Here is a 19118-nt window from a genome sequence, read left to right as displayed (position 1 = left end):
CAGGATTTTAAACAAGTACGAGTTGTTGGGCTGCGTGTACCAATCATGAATCAATTAATTCGAGCAATCGAAGTTTTTGTCGACTACTGCAAATCCATTCATCACAAGTGGAAGTGTATTATCGACACGATTTTTACCAATTACGAAGTTTCTACTCGTTATTGCTTCATTAATCTAGATTTTATGCAAATCGTGGAGAAATATATTCAATTAAAAATTCTTTTTCTATTTGAGTTAGGTGAGTGTTAATGAGTGACCGCTTGGTGTATAAGTAGAGGGTGCTTTATTGGTCTACGGCAGGACCGCAGGACATTTAACAACCACGTATTCCCTCTTTGATTTCACACGAGGGCAGCTCGTTTCTCTCCGCAACCCTTTTAAATAAACAACCTCCCTCTTTTATTAGGATTTAAGCCGCCATCGAAGCCTCGATGTATAAACATTTTCGAGAGACTTTTTCCAGAAACAACGTATTTCTAGACTTAATCAAACTCGATATCGATGTCTTAATTGCGCGGAACTGTCAAAACCCAATAGAAATAGAACCGAGATTTATTCTGTTTTGGGGCGTATCCGAGTTCCTCCCGGCGGTCACTTCTTTACCTGTATAGTTCTTATCAACAAATGAGTTCCTCCCAAGGTTATCGGGGATTACCGGGGCAGGTGGTAGCCGGATTAGATTATAATTATTTTTCTTAAATACATTTATCTCTTTTGGTTCAAAAATTAATTTCCCCATGTAGCAATATACAGCACTCCTCTTACTAGGAAGGAGAGCAAAGAGTAACAGTACATAGTGTTCATTTTCATTCGGAATATGTTTAACTTCTATACTGACGCTCTTAAAGAAAGAATTAAATGAAACATTTTACTTTGAAATGGGCCTATTATTAAGTCGGATTTACCCCTGCACCCAATCATTATTTGCAAAAGTATGTCTGTGACATCCATATAATTACCAAGAAATCTTTAAATTTACTATTTTAGAAAAGGTAATATCATTCCAAATTATGTACTAGATAATTCTTATCACCACTGCTAATCTTACTGCACACTACCTGCTACAAAACCCCAAAATTTTTGACCGCCGGCAGGAACTCGGCTGCGCCCCCCCCCCTTGATTTTTAATTTCGTGTTTAACACTATCGATACGTCGATATATTGAAAATAAATACGTCCGAACATGATTCTTATAAACCGTGCGGCAACGGAGATGATTTAAAGAGCTTGTTTATAAGATGTAGACAATATTTAGTTGATTTTGTTTAGACGAAATTTTTATGGTTTGACTAATTTTGTATTTCGGTAACTGGATGAGTCTACAGGTGTTGACGTAAAAGTACATCGGTTATGTACATTTGCTCGAAATTTAACTATTCAACAATCACACCAATTTATGATAATTTAAACAAATACAAATTTGCAAATTCGTCGAACTTCGTGGAGAATATCACAAGGCAATCAATTCTATTGTTTAACTGTAATAGGTTTTTTGCAATGCAACTCATTAATTTACATATAAAGAGTGGTTGTGCTTATGGCGACGTCGAGGTGTCTTAACTGTTTGCTTTCAGGACACGCACATATTGCCTACATTAAAAATACAAAGATTACCATCTCGCGCATTAACCCTGTAATTCTGTACAAAAAAATTTGTCAGGGGTGGACTCTATAAATATATTTTTGTCGGGTCCGGACACGTAAATGTATCAATTTTTGACAGCTGTTTGTCGAAATTCGTACTGGTTTTGGTAATTGTTGAAACAATTATGTGAAAATTTTGTGCGGGTGTCCACATTTTAAAGTAAGAAAACGTAACGAAAATAATTTTTCCGCAGTCACGCAGCGTGTTTTACATAAAGTGGATAAGGCTCTTAAATAATAGATATTTCCCGATTTAATTGTGTAAAATTGTGGAAATTACGCTCGGGGTTGATTACGACTGGGGTGGAGTATGACGTACGTTCATAAACATTTCATTTCGGTGTAATAGCGTGTAGCAGTGAGTTGTTCAGATGTATGAAGAGAGAGTTTTAATTCTGTTGTTTTCCTAGTAAAAAATATACAAATGTAATTTCAGTCCGGACAAAAACGACGGATTACTCCGGATCAGTTAAAATATTTTTCGAGCTTTGGCCTCTTCTTGATCCAGTTTCACGGCAAATTTAACACAGATTCACTCAAAAGCACGCCTAATAAGATTGCGGAAACTCATTTTTAACAAAAATACGGCCGGCATTGTTTGCTAATCTGTTGAATGTAATTTTGCGACATCCTCGAAGCTTGTTTATGAATCCTGTTCTCCAAATCATAACAAGCCCTCTAATTTAACAACGTTATTCGCATAAAACAGACTTTTATCTCTTGAATTTACAATATTTGTTTTTTCTCTCATTTAGTCATTAATTTGACGCTATTAAAATAACGACAATAATGCGATAAATCTGCGGAAAGCTCTGGAAAACACAAATATACTCTTGTTTCGTAATAAAGTGACATCCAGATTTAATATTTGTTACGTTGCACGAGCGAGCCGCTTCGACATCTAATTTCACAAATATGTAAATGCTTTGATATTTTTCAAGACGTACAAATTTCATTCGGTGATATTACATATTTCGAGACTCATTTCGTTACTTCGTCTCGAAAAGAATTTTATTGAAATTTATCCGAATCCAGTTCGTGAAAAAAATGTTTGCAGTAATTATTAACGTTCTTGCATTTCGAATTCAAACGAAATAATTCGTTATAAATTCGTCACATAAAGTGAATAATCACTATTGCACCAATTATGACGGTATTAATAACGTCACTCGATTTCTAAAGCATTTTTTATTTTGTTTTTTGATAATATACAGCATGTTCAAGGGCACAAATTGCTAACTACGCTAATCAGTTACCCGATAAGTTTCTTTTTGTTTGAAGAAATACATAAATCGTATTTGTCGCTGTTTTATTATTGTCCAGAGTGATGGCTCCCAGATAAAAATTCATATCGCCCGTTTAATTAATAAACAATTAATTTTATTAAATGTTTACGCGTTTTTAACGTCAATTAAAAGATAAAAATAAAAATACCACCACAGAGACGACTTTTTTTGAACGTTTAAAGCCAGGAAAAAATCCTATCGCCACAAAATATTTGCGTAAGGATGTTCTCGAAGGCTTCGATTTAAATCTTTTCTTTGCACGAATCGTCATGTGTGCTTGGTGTGGTGATATCGTGGATTAAGGATAAACCCGAGGACGATCGAGATGCACATCTGAAAATTCTGAAAATAATCGAGCTTTTAACTGAAGCTAATTAAAAAAGGATTTTAAATAAACAACATGAGAAAATTCGAAATCAAACACCAAAAGAAAATACATATGTAATTCATTACTGTGAAATAATTTTATGATATAGAATATGATACGTTAAAAAACATTTTTTTTACATTATTTAAAGAGACGTGTTCGGAAAGATTGATTTGATCATCATGATTCGTGAATAGAATCATTTCCGAATACGATAAAGATTTGAGGTGTGTCTGTTAAAACTTACATTTATTAGAATAAGATATTTGTTGGGCATTTTGTGAATTGGAGTTTTTTGATATTTTGAGTAGTGAAACGGGAGCAGCGGCGATTTCCCTAATTAGAATCTGTTGTTGGGATGAAGAATAAAGAAATCGGTGCGTAATTAAGCGAAGGAATAATGAAGGTGGGCAAAAAATTCATTTCAATTATAATCCCGATTTTATTTTTACCTGATCGTCGTACCATCTGGACCTGAATATCTTATTATAACAGTAATAAAGAAAAGCTAGCGCATCTGGCGACCATGTTCACCACAAAACGCGAAATGCTGAAATTACAATAGATAAACAGAACGTAAACATCAATTTACCACGTTTTGGACGGCTTTCATTTTCTTTAATGCTTTTGGGCTACTTAACGTCTTTAAGCACAAATCCATTCTCGAAAATATTTCCGTGGTTGTGTGCAACGTCAGAACCCTTTTAATCGATAACAATTTGGAGCAGTGGCGTCGGTGCAGTGGTCCTCGTGAAAAATTTATCGGCTTGATTTAAAAATGAGCTTGACAATCATACTGGTCACAAATAGACAGGAAGTGCACTCACGATGTTGATATATGTGACTCATTACTAATGCAGTCTGTTCTGTTTAATGATTTAAGTCGTACAATGAATGGTGTTTTTTGTAAAAGGCGCTGTTTGACGTATCCCAACCAATAAACTTATTAACAATATTATTATCACACTGAATACGAGACAGGATAAGTTTTATTATGTACGGCCATAAACGAACGCGTACAGTCATCCACTGTCTAACAGTGGCGTAGAACCGGCGAGGTCCGCCATTTTTTACCGGACACGTATCCGCTCCCACTATCTTCTCCGGCGGACATCCTCGAATGCAAAATTTCCCAATTGCTCTTCACCCAAAAACTCTTCAATTATTCCATCGGAGAAAACTCCGAACGACGCCTCATTTGTCATCGTCCATCGATTTTCTGTCTTGTCAAACTTTTTGTCGCCCAACTTTAATCAAATTACACGCACATGTTTTCTAATTATCTTTAGATTACCATAATTCATTTATAAGTAATCAAGTAATAGAGTTTGCGGAGCTACAAGATGTGTGCCTGAATTTTGATTTTAATGAATATTGATTACCGAAATTAACTTAACGCAAGTCACACCTGTTTTTTTTTCACACGGATTGATTGATCACTGTCAAATCGATACAGATTACTGAGTCTCTCTTTTCGACGGAAAATATCGAAAACACAATGCTCGGGGCTACACTGCCACGCCTTTTTTGATGTTACACTTGATGATATTCACGACGGTACGCTACTGGTTTCGTGTAACGTCATTGACCGTTTACACCGTACTTTATGATTGTTTTTTATTTAATAATTCGTGTTGGCCCAAAAAATCAAACTCAGACTGTGGTTTTTGCGAAGCGGAAACGTTTTCTCATTAACGACAATTACGTATTTGTAATTGACTATTTTACTTAACAAATTTCAAAGGTTAAGCTGGTGTTGTTACCTAACTCTTCTACCTACACAATGGTCTTGATTCATTTTAGGAGCAGAACACTGCAGATCAAACGATTACACAAAATTTAATATTAATAATTTTACCAATTCACTCAGACTTGCCTATAAATTTCAAGTATTTTGGAAATCACTCTTAATCACCCAATTATAACCATTCCAACGACCGGTTTACACCATTATTCTTCGTTCATAGTTAACAGTTCTCGATTAATTTAATTTAAGGCAATGTACAAAAAAAAAACAGAAATTCTTTTGTCGCCGCTCTAGATTCAATTTTTTCCTGATCTTCATTTGTTTTGCAATATTTTTCCCACTAAACGCCACCACAAATCGATTCGTGATATGGAAAACTGGTGCAAATCTATTTTGACGAATTTGCAAAACAACTCAACATACATTAGTAATTAATATTCGTCTGAAATGACTCGCGTAGTAAATGCACCCTGAAGTAAATAAACAGTGAATATTTATAATCTCTGTAAAAATAAATGTTTCCATTTTAACCCTCCCAATGTAGTCCACATGTTAATTAAGACATGTTTACAAGTTCTCGTATTTTTTGAGGGAGTTTTTGCAGAGGCGTACAGAGATAAGGGAGGAAATTCGCAAAGACTCGGATAGACATAAAGATGCTGATGTTTGTGCGGGAAATATTTAAATTTAAAAAGATGGTGATCCCGTATGGATGGATATTATCTGAATCTCGAGGGTCATATCCATGTCAGATAGATCAGAAGAAGAGACAGGATGGATTCTCTATTTTCGAAATTCGATTTATGTCAACAAAACAATAATTAAAAAGCTTTCACCAAGTTAATAAGGTAATTATATTTATCTACTTTTTCCTCGTGATAATTCTATTTCCAGAAACCGTTTTTGATATAATTATCATTTCCGTTCTCTCCCGTTTGTTTACAATCATCTTTTTGTGATACAAATATTTGCTGGGATTATTTTTCATATTTTTCTCCGGTCACAGGAGACGTGCTTTTAATATTTTCGCGTCAAATAAGTGTATCGAGGCGATAACCGAATCGATCAGGCATTAGAGGCGTTTGCTTTCGCGACTTACCAGGAAATTATGAGTGGAGTAATGGAGAGTTGATTTATCTGTGTCACTGGAGTTGGCATTTTGCACTTCCGAGGATGATGCGACAAATATAGAAACTTGAACGCGGTGCTCAAAAAGCTGATATCCGAGAGAAATGATTGACGGAAATTGCGCCGTAGGAGCCATTGTTTCAGATGCAGCGACGGATCTCGGCTCGTATTTTTAAGAGAAAGGGTCTCCGATGCTATATTTATAAATGATAACAATTCATCGAGAATATGAATTTAGGAAGTCGGAGAAAATTTGATATTTCAGGCCGCATTTGAACAATCAAGCGGTGGAAATTGGTATTGGAAATTTCGCTCGTTTCAGATAACGACGGAAAAATAAGGATTTGACGTGAGCCGGAGAAGTGAATGTGGAAGTGAACAGGATTAAGCCGAGATGAGAGAATGGGGGAAAGAAATTCCAGTTATTATCGCTGAATACATAAGAAAATAAGAGGTTTTAGGGAAAAGTACCGTCAAAATTGCCAACTAGCATATTTTTATTTGTTTAAACACTAAAGAAAAACTTCAAAGTGATTTTTAATAATTGTCATTTATTAATGACACTAATGGTTGGTTTACATCATTTTTTTTAGAAATGTCAAAAAAATGTTGGCCAAGATTCCGTGTCCGGAATAGTACCTATTGCTTTTATTTATGTCTACTTATTTTCTACATGTTACGGACTTTTCGTTTCCTATACCTATGTTTTTATTTCATAATTTTTTTCGAATCATCTAAATACACTGACCGGCACACAAAACGACTCACTTCGCGACTCACTTTGAATTTTAAGTACCTAATTCATTGTCTTGAGAATTTTTTTTGGGTATCATCAATAATAAGTGCTATTTAAGTTATTCTTTGCCAAAGAATATCCGACAAACAAAACGTTAAACACAGGAAATAAGATTTTAATGAAAAATGATAAAAGCTATTTTTTAGAAAAAAAAATTATGTTATGAAAAATTGTTAAAATTTGAACAGTATTTTGAATTAGTATCTCGTATTGTCAATTAAATCACTGAACACGTAAAACAACCGACAAAAACACGACATGGAAGTAGCGCAAACTTTTCAATAATTTATTTAAACAAAACAATTCGGTTGCCATGGTGACCAAACCTCTCCCGATCATTGAAAATATCCCAATTTAACCATTATAAAAAAAAAATAAGCACAAATATAATTTCAAGATTATCTATTAAAAAATCATAATGAGTCGCTTTTTGTGCCGGTCAGTGTAGCTGAACATTCAAATGCAAGTATTATTGTATGAATGACAAATTGATGTTTTATACATTTTTTTCGCATAGAACAAATTTTCTGGTAGGTAGATAGGCAAAATTGGAGAAAAATTGCCCCGCAGAATTTGAACTGACGTTAGAAAAAATTTCCACCCCAAGTAATTTATTATATGTAGTTATTATACAAGGTGTATCTAAAATGCTTGTGTTAATTTTAACACGTAGCATAGCTTGTTAAATGAAACGTTTTTCTATTTCAATTTTTTACTAAAAAGCGTCACAAATTGATTTCAAATTTTGAATAAATTAGCCATCAAAATATACAGGGTGTATCTGAAATACGTGTGTTAATTTCAACGAGTGAAAGAACTAGCCAATTTATGAAACTTTCCTCTATAACATTTTGCAAAATTCGCAAAAGTATTCCAAAATTTTTTGCCCCCCTATTTTTACCAAACGAGTCGTTTTGTATGATTAACCAGGCTCAATTTTTTGTAACCATGAAAATATTAATTTTAATTATTTTATTTTTTCTATGACAATGTAATGCTCCATTTCTATTACAACAGAAAATTTTCGCTTTTACCCATAGGCGGGTATACACTTTGATGACTAATTTGTTCCAAATTTTAAATCAATTTGTAATGCTTTTTCGTAAAAATGTTATAGAGAAAAGTTTAATGAATTAGCGAGTTCTTTCTCTGGTTAAAATTAACAACTGTATACCCTCCGTAAGGGCGAAAATTTTCTGTTGTTATAGAAACGAAGCCTTTTCAAAGAAGTTACATTGTTATAGAAAAAATATAAAGACTAGTTAATCACACAAAACGACTCGTTTGGTAAAAATTGGAGGTCAAAAAATCTTGGAAAAGTTTTGCGAATTTTGTAAAATATTCTAGAAAAAAGTTTTATAAATTGGCCAGTTCTTCCACTGGTTACATTAATTAACACACATATTTCAGATACACCCTGTACATAGTTATAGGAAAATATGTTAATTTTTTTATCATTAAATTAAATCTAACTGTTAGCCACGTTTGTAGTGTTCTATTTTTGCAATTTACCCAAGAAATAATTTTTTAAATTTTATTTGCGACACCGCCAAAATCCTTTTGTTATTTTAATGTTTTTCAAATACTAATGTATTTCATGATTATAAAGTATTTATTATTTTATTTACTAATGCATAAATTAGAAAATTTCTACTTCCTCAAATGTGATTCAGTCCGAACCTGATCAAAACACAGTGATTCAGAAATCAAAAACCTGACCAAAATCGTCAAATCTAAAATTTTCCAAAGATAACTTCTACTCGCTCCATACTGAACTTTGATTATCAACTGCAATCAGAATTTAAGAAAATGACTTATCATCCAAAGTCCTCCTTATAAATATTGCCATTTTGCAAATATTTGGTTTAACCAAATATCTTGCAGCTTGGACTCACTGCTACCTCTTGGAGTCATCACCAATAGATAAGTATTATTTAAAATCTTATAATCATGTAGACAGGAGCTAAAAAAATATATTGCAACAAAAATTAACTACTACTCGATTCGTTATTATAATTTTCCAAATACAATGCTAGTGTAAAGTAAGGGATAAAATATCATAATTTTATCTACTTGTCAATTTGCAATTTGCATTTCGAAATTCTAAATCGTCATCTTTTGACATGAGTTATAATAAATTCACTATTCTATTTCACCCAGTGGCGGTGCAAAGGGGTAACTTAAAAAGTGTCAATAGCACAGGAATCAAATGTTACATACTTGAAAGATCTTATTATCCTCTATCCACTAGGTAATGAAAGCATTTAAAATTGATCACTGAAAACTAAAAAAAAAAATAATTATATTAAATTTCATTTGTCATTTATAAATTTTTATATTTCAATCAATAGCCTAGGGACGAGAATGGGACACGAAATTGGGCAATAAAACCACAGGTTATTCAAAATATTCTCAACGATTTTGAATACAGTTTGGTTACATGTCAGGACGTTGGATTTAGAAATGCAAAATGATCTATCCAAGGATTTTTGCCAGAAATCAACGACATAAATTTAAAGAATTTTATTCATTACTTTACACTGGCGCGAATACTTCCAAGCCCATTACATATATTGATTCTTCAAATTTATTTACTTAAATTTATTTTTACATAGGTTCCCATCAACATTTAATTTACTTGAACAGAAAAGAATGTCTTAGGCCCAGTTTACAGAAGCGAAATTAAGTTAATCGTAATCAAATGCGAGATTAACTGAACACGTGATCAGATTGAACCAATCGAAATGTCGGATTCATGGGTTAATCGCGCATTAAAATTTAATTCGAATTAAATATGTATTTAATTCTTTTTCTATAAACTGGCCCTTAAAGTAATAAAAAAAGAGTTTTTCTGACCATGAAAATCAAAAAATTGTTTGTTTTTGTGACACAGAAACGATCTTGTTTTCTAAAATTGGAAATAAACTTAAACATTAATTGTTAAAAGAGCGTGAACACAATCCTATTAATTGTGATAGTGAAGGAGATGTTACACAAATTATTGAAAATGTAAGTAGTGATAGTGATGAACTTTCTTTGACTTTTAATTTTTTAATTGATAGAAATGTTTTAATGCAAATAGTGAATATTTTTACGTGTTTTTTTTCGATGCTTTATACATATGTATTATATTAGAGAAACTGAAAATCGAGTGTTTATCTGAATTTTTAGAAACCAGTTATTGAACTTATTCAAAGTGGTGAATTCTTTGATCAATCATTTTTTTTCTTTAGTTAATTGTTTTTTTTTTCACCACTGAATAATTTTTTAACAGGTTTTATAGATTTTTGAATCCTCTGGACATTTTTTTTTTTATCTGAATTACTGTGGACTTTCACTACCAATTGAAACCCGTAAAAACAAGTTTTTGCAATTTTCAATGAAACCAGGACCAGGATAGAGAAAATAGATTCGAAAAACGTGTTAGAATTCAAATTCAGAAAGAGTCATTATGACTTTAATGGTACTAAAGAGAGGACCTTTACAAATTATACTCAGTACATCAAATTCATTAACAGAGCGAAACAAATCCCATTATATAAAACTTTTATAATGTCGACAACACAACAAAACGAAAACAATTAATTAATGCAACATGTAATGCAGGTAATAAATTTTTACACAGATTGAATAAATGTATTTCGTGTCAAACAACAAAACTGTTGGTACTCGTGAAACGTTTATAGTAGTTGTTCCATCCAATATTATTTTTCCACTTCTTAGTATTCTTATCCCAGATGTAACCGACATTACTGTCAGTAAAATAGTAACGATTTGGCGACGACACCACATCTTGATTGTGTTTCGTTATTTTGGAGAAACAAAACCTGAAAACGTGCGACGAAAACTTTTATGAAAGACGTAAAAGTTGAAGCCGCAAAAAGCGAAAAGAACACTTTTAAGCGGCTTACAAGTTATAAATAGAATTATTATATTTGTCTTTTTGGCTTTCCTTAAATGTCGCTGAAAAGCGCACAAAAATGTACATCTACAATCGATAACAATATTTTTGGGTAATGAATAAAACTGGTATTTTTATTTCATTAAGATCGTTAATTACTTCCTCGGATTTGACACGACTGGACTTGTTTGAAAACTTTTTCGATAAAAACTTCATGATGTGTCGCTGATTTGGCGTCTTTTAGGAAGTCTTGTTACAGTCTCATAATATACTCGATATGAAATCGAACGATTTCGTATAACAGTTGAGTGATGCATTAATCATGAAGCCAAGTCTAATTTAGTGAAACTTTTGTTTTGAACATTTTTTCTTGTATCAAGAGACTTCGTCTCTCTAATCTACATATTTAACTAATAGTTCGCCATTAGGCCGACTTTCTCTTGTTGGAAAAATGTCTATGGATCCTAATAGTTTGAAAGCCCTTCGCCTCCGTGTCCACCGTTTAAACACAAAACTCCTACAGGTGTCTACCTATTTCACTTTATCAATTAAGGCAAATTGAGATGAGACAATAATCAAGTCTGTTTCAAAGCATATTGTGACAGAACCCTTCATGAATAAACCAGCGAACTTCGACGTTTCGACGTGTTTATAAAGTCATCAAAACTTTCCATTCAACAATTAATGCCGCCCACCGGTGCCAAAATTTGACAACCACTAATGCTGTTAGTGTCGTCGAAATTGATAATAAATACTTTAGGGAGTTTAATGTGGTCGTTCTCTTTCTAAAAATACGCACCCACGAATTTTCTTTGCTCCAAAAGTTGGAAAAGTATTGAACACCGGGGATCATTGTTAAATTCGTGTTCAGTGAAACTAGCTCGTTATCAACTCCTATGTTATGTAAAATAATTTATTAAATTCATGTGGGTTCAAATTTCGTAAATTGTTTTAGAGTGCATTACAAAATAGACACGCGTTAACACCTACACCCGATGTCTCTGGCAGCAATTTATTCTACTTATCACAAATTGGGAGTTTCATTTTCAGAAAAGTTATAAATACAGTATGACACATAAATTTGATTGGGCATGGCACGCCAACAGGGGGCGTCCTTTTTTTACCACAATTACTCAAAATCTGACAAAATATTAAGAGATTGTGACTCGACGATAATTAATTTTTTTGTAAATAATTGTTGCCTAGCTTAACTTTCAATCTTTTACGTGCGTCATTTGCAGCATTTTGACCTTTCCCTAATTTGGAATTATGCAGCCAGAGGAAATTTTTTTAATTAACTTCATTGATTGCTGTTTATAATACGATGTTTTCTACGCTTCCACAAACAATTTTTATAAATTACAAGCAACAAATCATTCGATAACGTATCACTTTAAAGCATTACAAGGCTTAGCAAATCCGTCCTACATCCGATGCAAATCACAGTGCTATAACTGATAGCTTAGGTAAGGTTTAACCAAATTCGTTAATGCTTTCAATTCCTCGACATCTGCATGACCAACCAAAACCCACCAAATCTAAAAATTACACCAATTAAAAATATTTAATGGATGCAGTTCAATAGAAAAATGCCAAATTAATTATAGCTGCGCTGCGAAAAATTAAAAATAAAATTCAAGGATATGAAGTGATAAGTAGTTTTATTTTTATAACAAAACAAGAAACGATTTGCATCAGAATCATATGCGAAGTTTTTACTGTACGACAATGATAGGACAGTTTGTGGGTAACGACAAAGCAGACTTTTTATAGGTAATAATTTTTTGGTGCAACGGCAGCTGTGTTTAAACATTTTAGGATTTGTCCTAACAGTGTAATCAGGAGTGAAATCATAAAACATTTTACTAAAATACTAACGGTGAAGATAATGTTCTTATCAAGCATGTGACTTACAATAAACATATTTTTTAAGAAGCATTAGGGACATAAATAATTATAAACAATTCCGGAGATAAGGAGAAAAGTTTGATTACAAATTCCAGCTGAAAATTATTTTGGGAATCGTGTGTTGTGGGGTGGATCGATCGCCGACGAATGAGAAAATCTTATCAGATAAGAATTTTTTTGGATCTGTGAGAAATGAAAAATGAGTGCAGCAGCGTGTAGTGGGAAGTCGACGAAGCAGTTATCGATAAGAGAAACGAGAAGATGTTGCAAGTTGTTAACAATAAAAAATAAAGATAAGACTCGTGGTGGTTCTCGTCGATCGGTCTCTCGAGGTCAGTGGGTCCGAAAGCAAAGGCGAAAGGAAAAATTGGACGAAAGTCGACAAAGCGATAAAAGAAAATGAAGGTGGTAGCGTAGATAAACAAAGTCAGTTTGAATATTCTAGTGATAAAAAATGCAAAACACTTCGTTAATGCCGAGTACCAACAATGCAAATTCGAGTGAAAGCGACGATAAAGATATAAAAGAAGTAAGAGTCGTCTGTGTATCTTGTAAAGAATTCTAGAGATAGGGAAAAATAGATATGTGGACAGGAGGACGAGAACGAAGAGAAGTGGGGGAAATTATTATCAAAATCAAAGATTATAATGATACCGAATGTTTAAAAAAATGTATGGTGATGAATAACAAAAGCCTTGAAAACTTGATTTAACTTGACTCATGATAAAGTGTCATGAAGTAACTAATAAAGAGAGATGGAGGTGTTTCATCAATTGAAGTTGCACAAGCTAGAAGAAACAAAATAGAAGTGAAAATAGAGAAGAAGAGGAAATCATTGTAGAGAAGAAAATACAGACATGAGTGGAAGTACGTTCCAAGAAAAAAAAAAGTTTCTAAGAAAGATGTCTATGTCTTGTATGAGTAGAATTGAAAGTCAAAATGATCCAGGAGTAGTTCTAGAAAAGAAAATATCCATAAATAGAGGGAACGGGAAGGAAAACTGGAAAAAAGTGGAAAATAAAGAAGATAAAGAAAGAACACCGCTTTAACTTCGAACCTCTTGCTCCTCCTATTCACTAGTGTTTTTTTCTAAAACTAGTTCTTCATCTTCTGAACTTTGAATTCTATCGGGTATGGTACAAGTGATGATTTGGGCAAGAAGTTTAAAAGTGAAGAAGAATACTTCTACACAAACTCGAAGAAAGAAAATAGGCATGAAAATCGAGAACATGGAAAGAAATGATTGTGGAAAGAAGACACTGCTGGATATGAGCAGGAGTACGTTACAATGCAAAGAAAAAACATTTCAAGGAAGATCTCTACGTCTTGTGTGAAGAAATGGAATTCAAAGTTAAGAAGGTCAAAAAGTGATTCTAGAAAAGAAGATGTTAATAGATAGAGGGAGCAGGAAGGAAGAAAGTGGAAGAGAAAGTCATGAAGATAAAGATTAGATTTAAACCTCATTTACTGGTGTATTCTTTTCCAAAACCACCTCTTCCGCTTCGGATTTTCAGTCCCATTCTTTTCCATTTCTAAGGGGATCTCCACACATCTGACAGAAATAATCTTCCTTAAGATGCGTTCGCAACTTATTACTTTTCTACACAGCGTATCTTATGAATACTTAAACATCACAAATTACAAAGAAGCAAAAAGTTTTTCCAGATCGAAACGATCGACGTTTCCAAAGTTCACTTGAACGATGCCTTCTAATCGTGTGATCGACCTTTTAAGTTATTAATTTTATTTTTAGTCTCAGCGGGGAGCGCTCGTACACCGCCTTTTGTACAAATCGAGAGAAGAAGCGTGCGTACAGGAATAAACATATTTTATTAGGGATTATAACTCGTAACAACGGATTCGTTGTCCCGTTGATTAATTATTCTCCGATCCTGTTACACGTAATAAATCATACCCACCTATACAACCCGAGTTCCGATTAATTTCGTTAATTCACTACACAAAAATCAATATTTTTGTCAACATCATTTTTTGTCTCACCTAAACGCGGCCGGCTAAAAAATATTGTCGTTTATTATTAGCGCGTTGACGCTCGACCATCTGCTGTGACATTCTCTTTTGGGACTAATAGTTTCAATTAAGTCAACATTTTCAGAGTCGGCGAATTTTCTTGACTCGTCACGAATTAAAAATTCTTGGCGAACAGGCCTCACACATTTTTCCACCGTCGACTCTAAATATTAATTAATTCATTAACACAAATACTCCCGCTATATTTTATTAACGACTACTAAAAAGCCAGCGGGGTTGTAACACCCTCTTAATGTAACATTTTACGAACAGCAGAAAAAAATATCAAAAGAGCGAATGTTTAAAAAACGGTGCTAATTCCCTCGAGGCGCGCTGCATAAATTAAAATTTATCAAGATTCTCACCGGTCATATTGCAACTTCCTTCATAAAATTACGTTTTTGTCTTTAGTGCGTTACAACACATTTAAATGCTGTTACTAAACATGACAATTATGTTATATTTCCTAACTAAAAGCGCATGCACCTCGTTAGAAATCGCAGATTCAGCGCGATCAAAATTGCACTTGCTTTGTTTTTTATTCGTGTTTTATCGATGGATTTGTGTGTATTGGTGTTTGATCGCCGATCATACACGTTGTCGACGAATTTGTAGATAATGAGGCGCATCGTCTATTTTTATTCGGAAAGATAATGCGATTCGCTTTCAGATAACTAGTACCTGCTGGAGCAATTTTTATTTCTGCACGTTCTATCGCTCCTTGGTACCAGTTTGTCGCATAATTAAATGCATAATTGAATGAGGCCACAAGTGCACTATCAATTATAAGGCAAACAGCAACCTTTTTGAAACCCACTCGTCAACTCATTCGTTTGAACAACCTTCCCCAATAGGACCGCTCAGGCGAGGTAACGCCACAAGAACTTATTATTATTATTAATCCGTGCAGATCTTGTGTCGTTCTAATTAGACTAAATTTTAATCGGCACAATTAATCGCCTTTTCTGCGGAATCTGACACGTACATGTTGCAGACATCTAAAGGTTATTATTAATTTTGCAAATTATCTTCTATTCTGTATCTCCGTAATTGTCTCGTTTACACTACTGTTGTGCCTTTGACGGCTCGTTCAGCCTTTCTCCTCGAAAAACATTTCTCGGAACTCATTAAGGATTAGGGGTTGAGAAGATAAGAGCGTTTTTAGTCGAGCCGGTTTGATTAAGACAGTGTGTTTAAATTTCAACAAGTCATCCGATTGTGAACGACATTTTTTGCGGGAGGGCGCAGGCTTGAAACGATGAGCTTGATGAGGGGTACAGGAGCGTGGCGCTCGCCCCCTTCTTTAATAACTTGTAATTAAACCAGCCGAAGCTGATACGCTGCAGGGTGCAGAATCTGTACCTGATATTGGTGCCTCGCATTACCCCAAATACAAATATTCATAATTTGTAAAATTATAATATAATGTTTCCGACAGGTACGCTTTGAAGTTTCCTTACACTCTAACTCCTTCTCGACATCCCCAAACGACGCCCAAATAATGTTATAAATTCGCATCTTTGGTAAAAAATACAAATCCAATCCGGAGTTGCGAATAAATGGGAGTTTTGGCACACACTTCTCTCTATTATTAGATTTATTGTTGCAACAACTTCACCAAGTAAAAATCACCACTACTCCTACTACTCCTTGCACCGCACAAAGAGTTTTACTGTAACGGAAATGACCGCCTGCACAGTCACAACCGAAATATTTTCCGATAAACTCCATTTCAATTGAATTGGCATAAGGGGCGGCTGTGGAAATTCAAATTTCTGTTGACAGCCATATGTATACCCTACTTGCAGTGTTTTTATATTTCTTTATTTACAGTAGGTACTACATGTCAGTAAATTATTGTCAATGTCGACAGTTAAAATGACATTTGTTTAAATCGCGTTTAAATATGTATAATTTACAAATTAGATTCTTAACGTCCTATTTGTCAGTAAAATATGGTAACAAAACTGACAAATCTAGTTACTTTTTGTGTAAAGTACCTTTCACATGTAAAGCGCTGTTTACACGGTCATGGCCTACTGTTATGCCAATTTCATTGAAAAGGAGTTTATTTTGTGCATCGTTTCAAACAAGACAACCAGAAAACAATATCTGCACCACACATGTTTCATTGCGAAAATTTTTTACCGGGAATTACCAGACCGTTAGCATCTCGAGATAGGTATCAAGGTGAGTCTGACCTTATGGAAGAATAGTCTGTTTTCCTTGTAATAAAAACACTTATCGACGTGGATCCAGTTAAAAATCGCAGCTGAGGCATATTTTAACGGATGCTTAGTTAATTTATGACGCTGTGATTTATTTTGCCTCGACAGTTGTTCGCTAAGGGATTTCTGGTTTGTGAGTTTTTATTACGCCATATAAATTCGGACATTAAGGAGTGATGCATTGTTGGATTCAGTGGAAAAAGGCGTTGTTTAAATCATTGAGTGTTGCCGTTTTGGAATTATTAGATTCCTTCCGTAATGTTAGATGACAGGTGACAACCTGATTTTGGGAAGGTAAGACTTCTTGGGAAAAGTGTCCCAAACACTTGAAACCGCTCGACACCCTTAATTGTATTTCTTTCGGTGATCGTGGAATATCGAATATCGTTAAACCCAAAACGTTGATGGAAAGACCCGTACGATATGCCACCACACAATACTGCCTTAGCATGAATTCATAAATAAATTATTGAGTCGGCCGGGACTGTTCATGTTATACACCATATTCCCTCTAGACAGCTACTTTCATTTTAAATGAAGAAGCACAACGTTCCACGTTTGGTAATTTCATCGAGGGAGATTCTCATTATTGTTCTGCCGATTTTCGAATTGGCACTACAGTCCTGTTCTGATTTATCCCTGAATGCCGTTCATTCCATCCAGTGAAGTCATCATCTCAATTAATTTCAGCTTTTGTTGTAGTCAGATTTGAAGCACTCCTTCACCTCGAGAATGGAGAATTAATTTCACTTCAGCCAAATTCTTCGAATGATTTCTAAACTATGTTGCACCTCACTGGTAAGTTTTTTGCGACCATACAAAAGATAATATATTATTCTAGAAACGAGAAGTGGACCAAACTGGTGCGATCGCCTGTGGTTACAGTTTATTAGAATACCCTGTTTCGCCTACTGGGTCCACTTTTTCTATCTAACAAACTGACTCTTCCTGTCGCTCATTCTCGACTTATTTATTTGAAATTCCACCATGACCGAATGATCTTGGTTTGCATGATTTAGTGCAGCTCGCGCGGAGGGTGAGTTGTGTAATTGTGTAAACTGGTTTCGCAAGCAATTACTTCGAATCGTACTCGTTTCCGCGGGGTGCGGTTTAGTTTGTCGTCGAAAATTAGAAAACTAAGTAGATAAGTGCCCCCGCGACAAACGAATCGACAAAATAATTTTCAAGTGGTTTTTCGCGAACATTGGGGTTGCATTTCGTGTTCGGCGCATCGCGAGCGACACGAATTTGGCAATTTCGGGTAGCCCGTGAATTTTCCAGGTGGCTTTTTGGCGTAACTCGGTGAAATGTGCGTCGCCTTAGGCCGGCCGGTGTTAACATTTCGCACTTGTGCTCGTGTGCTCCTTTAAAATTCATCCGAAAAATCAGCAACAAATGTGGACCCGGGGCGCCGAAATTTCATTGGGTTTGCTCGTGTAATTGGCGATCTTCTGCAGTGACAGTGTGGGTTCGTTCCCGCAAATCGATAGTGTTTTTGTACGTATAGTGTGTCAGCTTTGACGAGGGATAACAAAATTCACCGGTGGCGGCGAACAGGGCGAGTGATGATTATTTGATCAATTTCACCGGACTGCTGGTGTGAATGTGTGCCGTTAATGATTTAATATTATGGCGTGCTGACGTCAGGACTAATTAACATTTCACAAGTCGTGTGTTACAAGCGTCTCATGATGGCTGGAACAGCTTGAGAGACGCTGTTCCGACATAATGGACACCCTCCAATCTGGCTACCGATAAATTTTTAACGAAACCATCGAAAGCTGAACGTGTTTACTATTTATTCAATGAGTCATTGTGATTTTACAATCTTGTCACAGAAAGCGACCCTCAATTCTCTCACTCAATTCGCTCCATCCGTACGAATCCAATTCGCTGTTTAAACACTCCCGAATCCCGTATTCCTCCAAATTTGTCTCGCGTCACTCTTGAATAATCATTTCACCGGCCCCCTTTCACTCCCACTCGTTACGGCCCTGCGCCCGATTAAAAATCTTCTGTTGCGGACAAGAAATCGGAGTAGAACCCAACTGAGCAGTTGTCGAGAGGTTCGATTGTAATTTC

At 34.8% G+C, this 19118-nt stretch overlaps 1 protein-coding gene across 6 annotated transcripts in view; it reads left to right on the top strand.

The window, feature by feature from the left end:
* Asap (ArfGAP domain of ASAP) overlaps window positions 1-19118 on the top strand; it is a 56285-nt gene that overhangs the window by 19988 nt on the left and 17179 nt on the right. Inside the window, exon 1 of one of the 6 annotated variants that reach the window (XM_069060886.1) lies at window positions 17790-17834. The exons of the other annotated variants lie outside the window; for them this stretch is intronic. Within the exon in view, the coding sequence (XP_068916987.1) occupies window positions 17805-17834 (30 nt within the window). The 5' untranslated portion in view covers window positions 17790-17804. Of the gene's footprint in view, window positions 1-17789; window positions 17835-19118 lie in introns of those variants that run through there. 6 annotated transcript variants of the gene reach the window in all.

Source organism: Tenebrio molitor, chromosome X (genome assembly GCF_963966145.1).
Source record: "Tenebrio molitor chromosome X, icTenMoli1.1, whole genome shotgun sequence".
Taxonomy (NCBI): domain Eukaryota; kingdom Metazoa; phylum Arthropoda; class Insecta; order Coleoptera; family Tenebrionidae; genus Tenebrio; species Tenebrio molitor.
The sequence above is the reverse complement of the archived record's forward strand: the minus strand, read 5'-3'. Positions and strand labels throughout refer to the sequence as shown.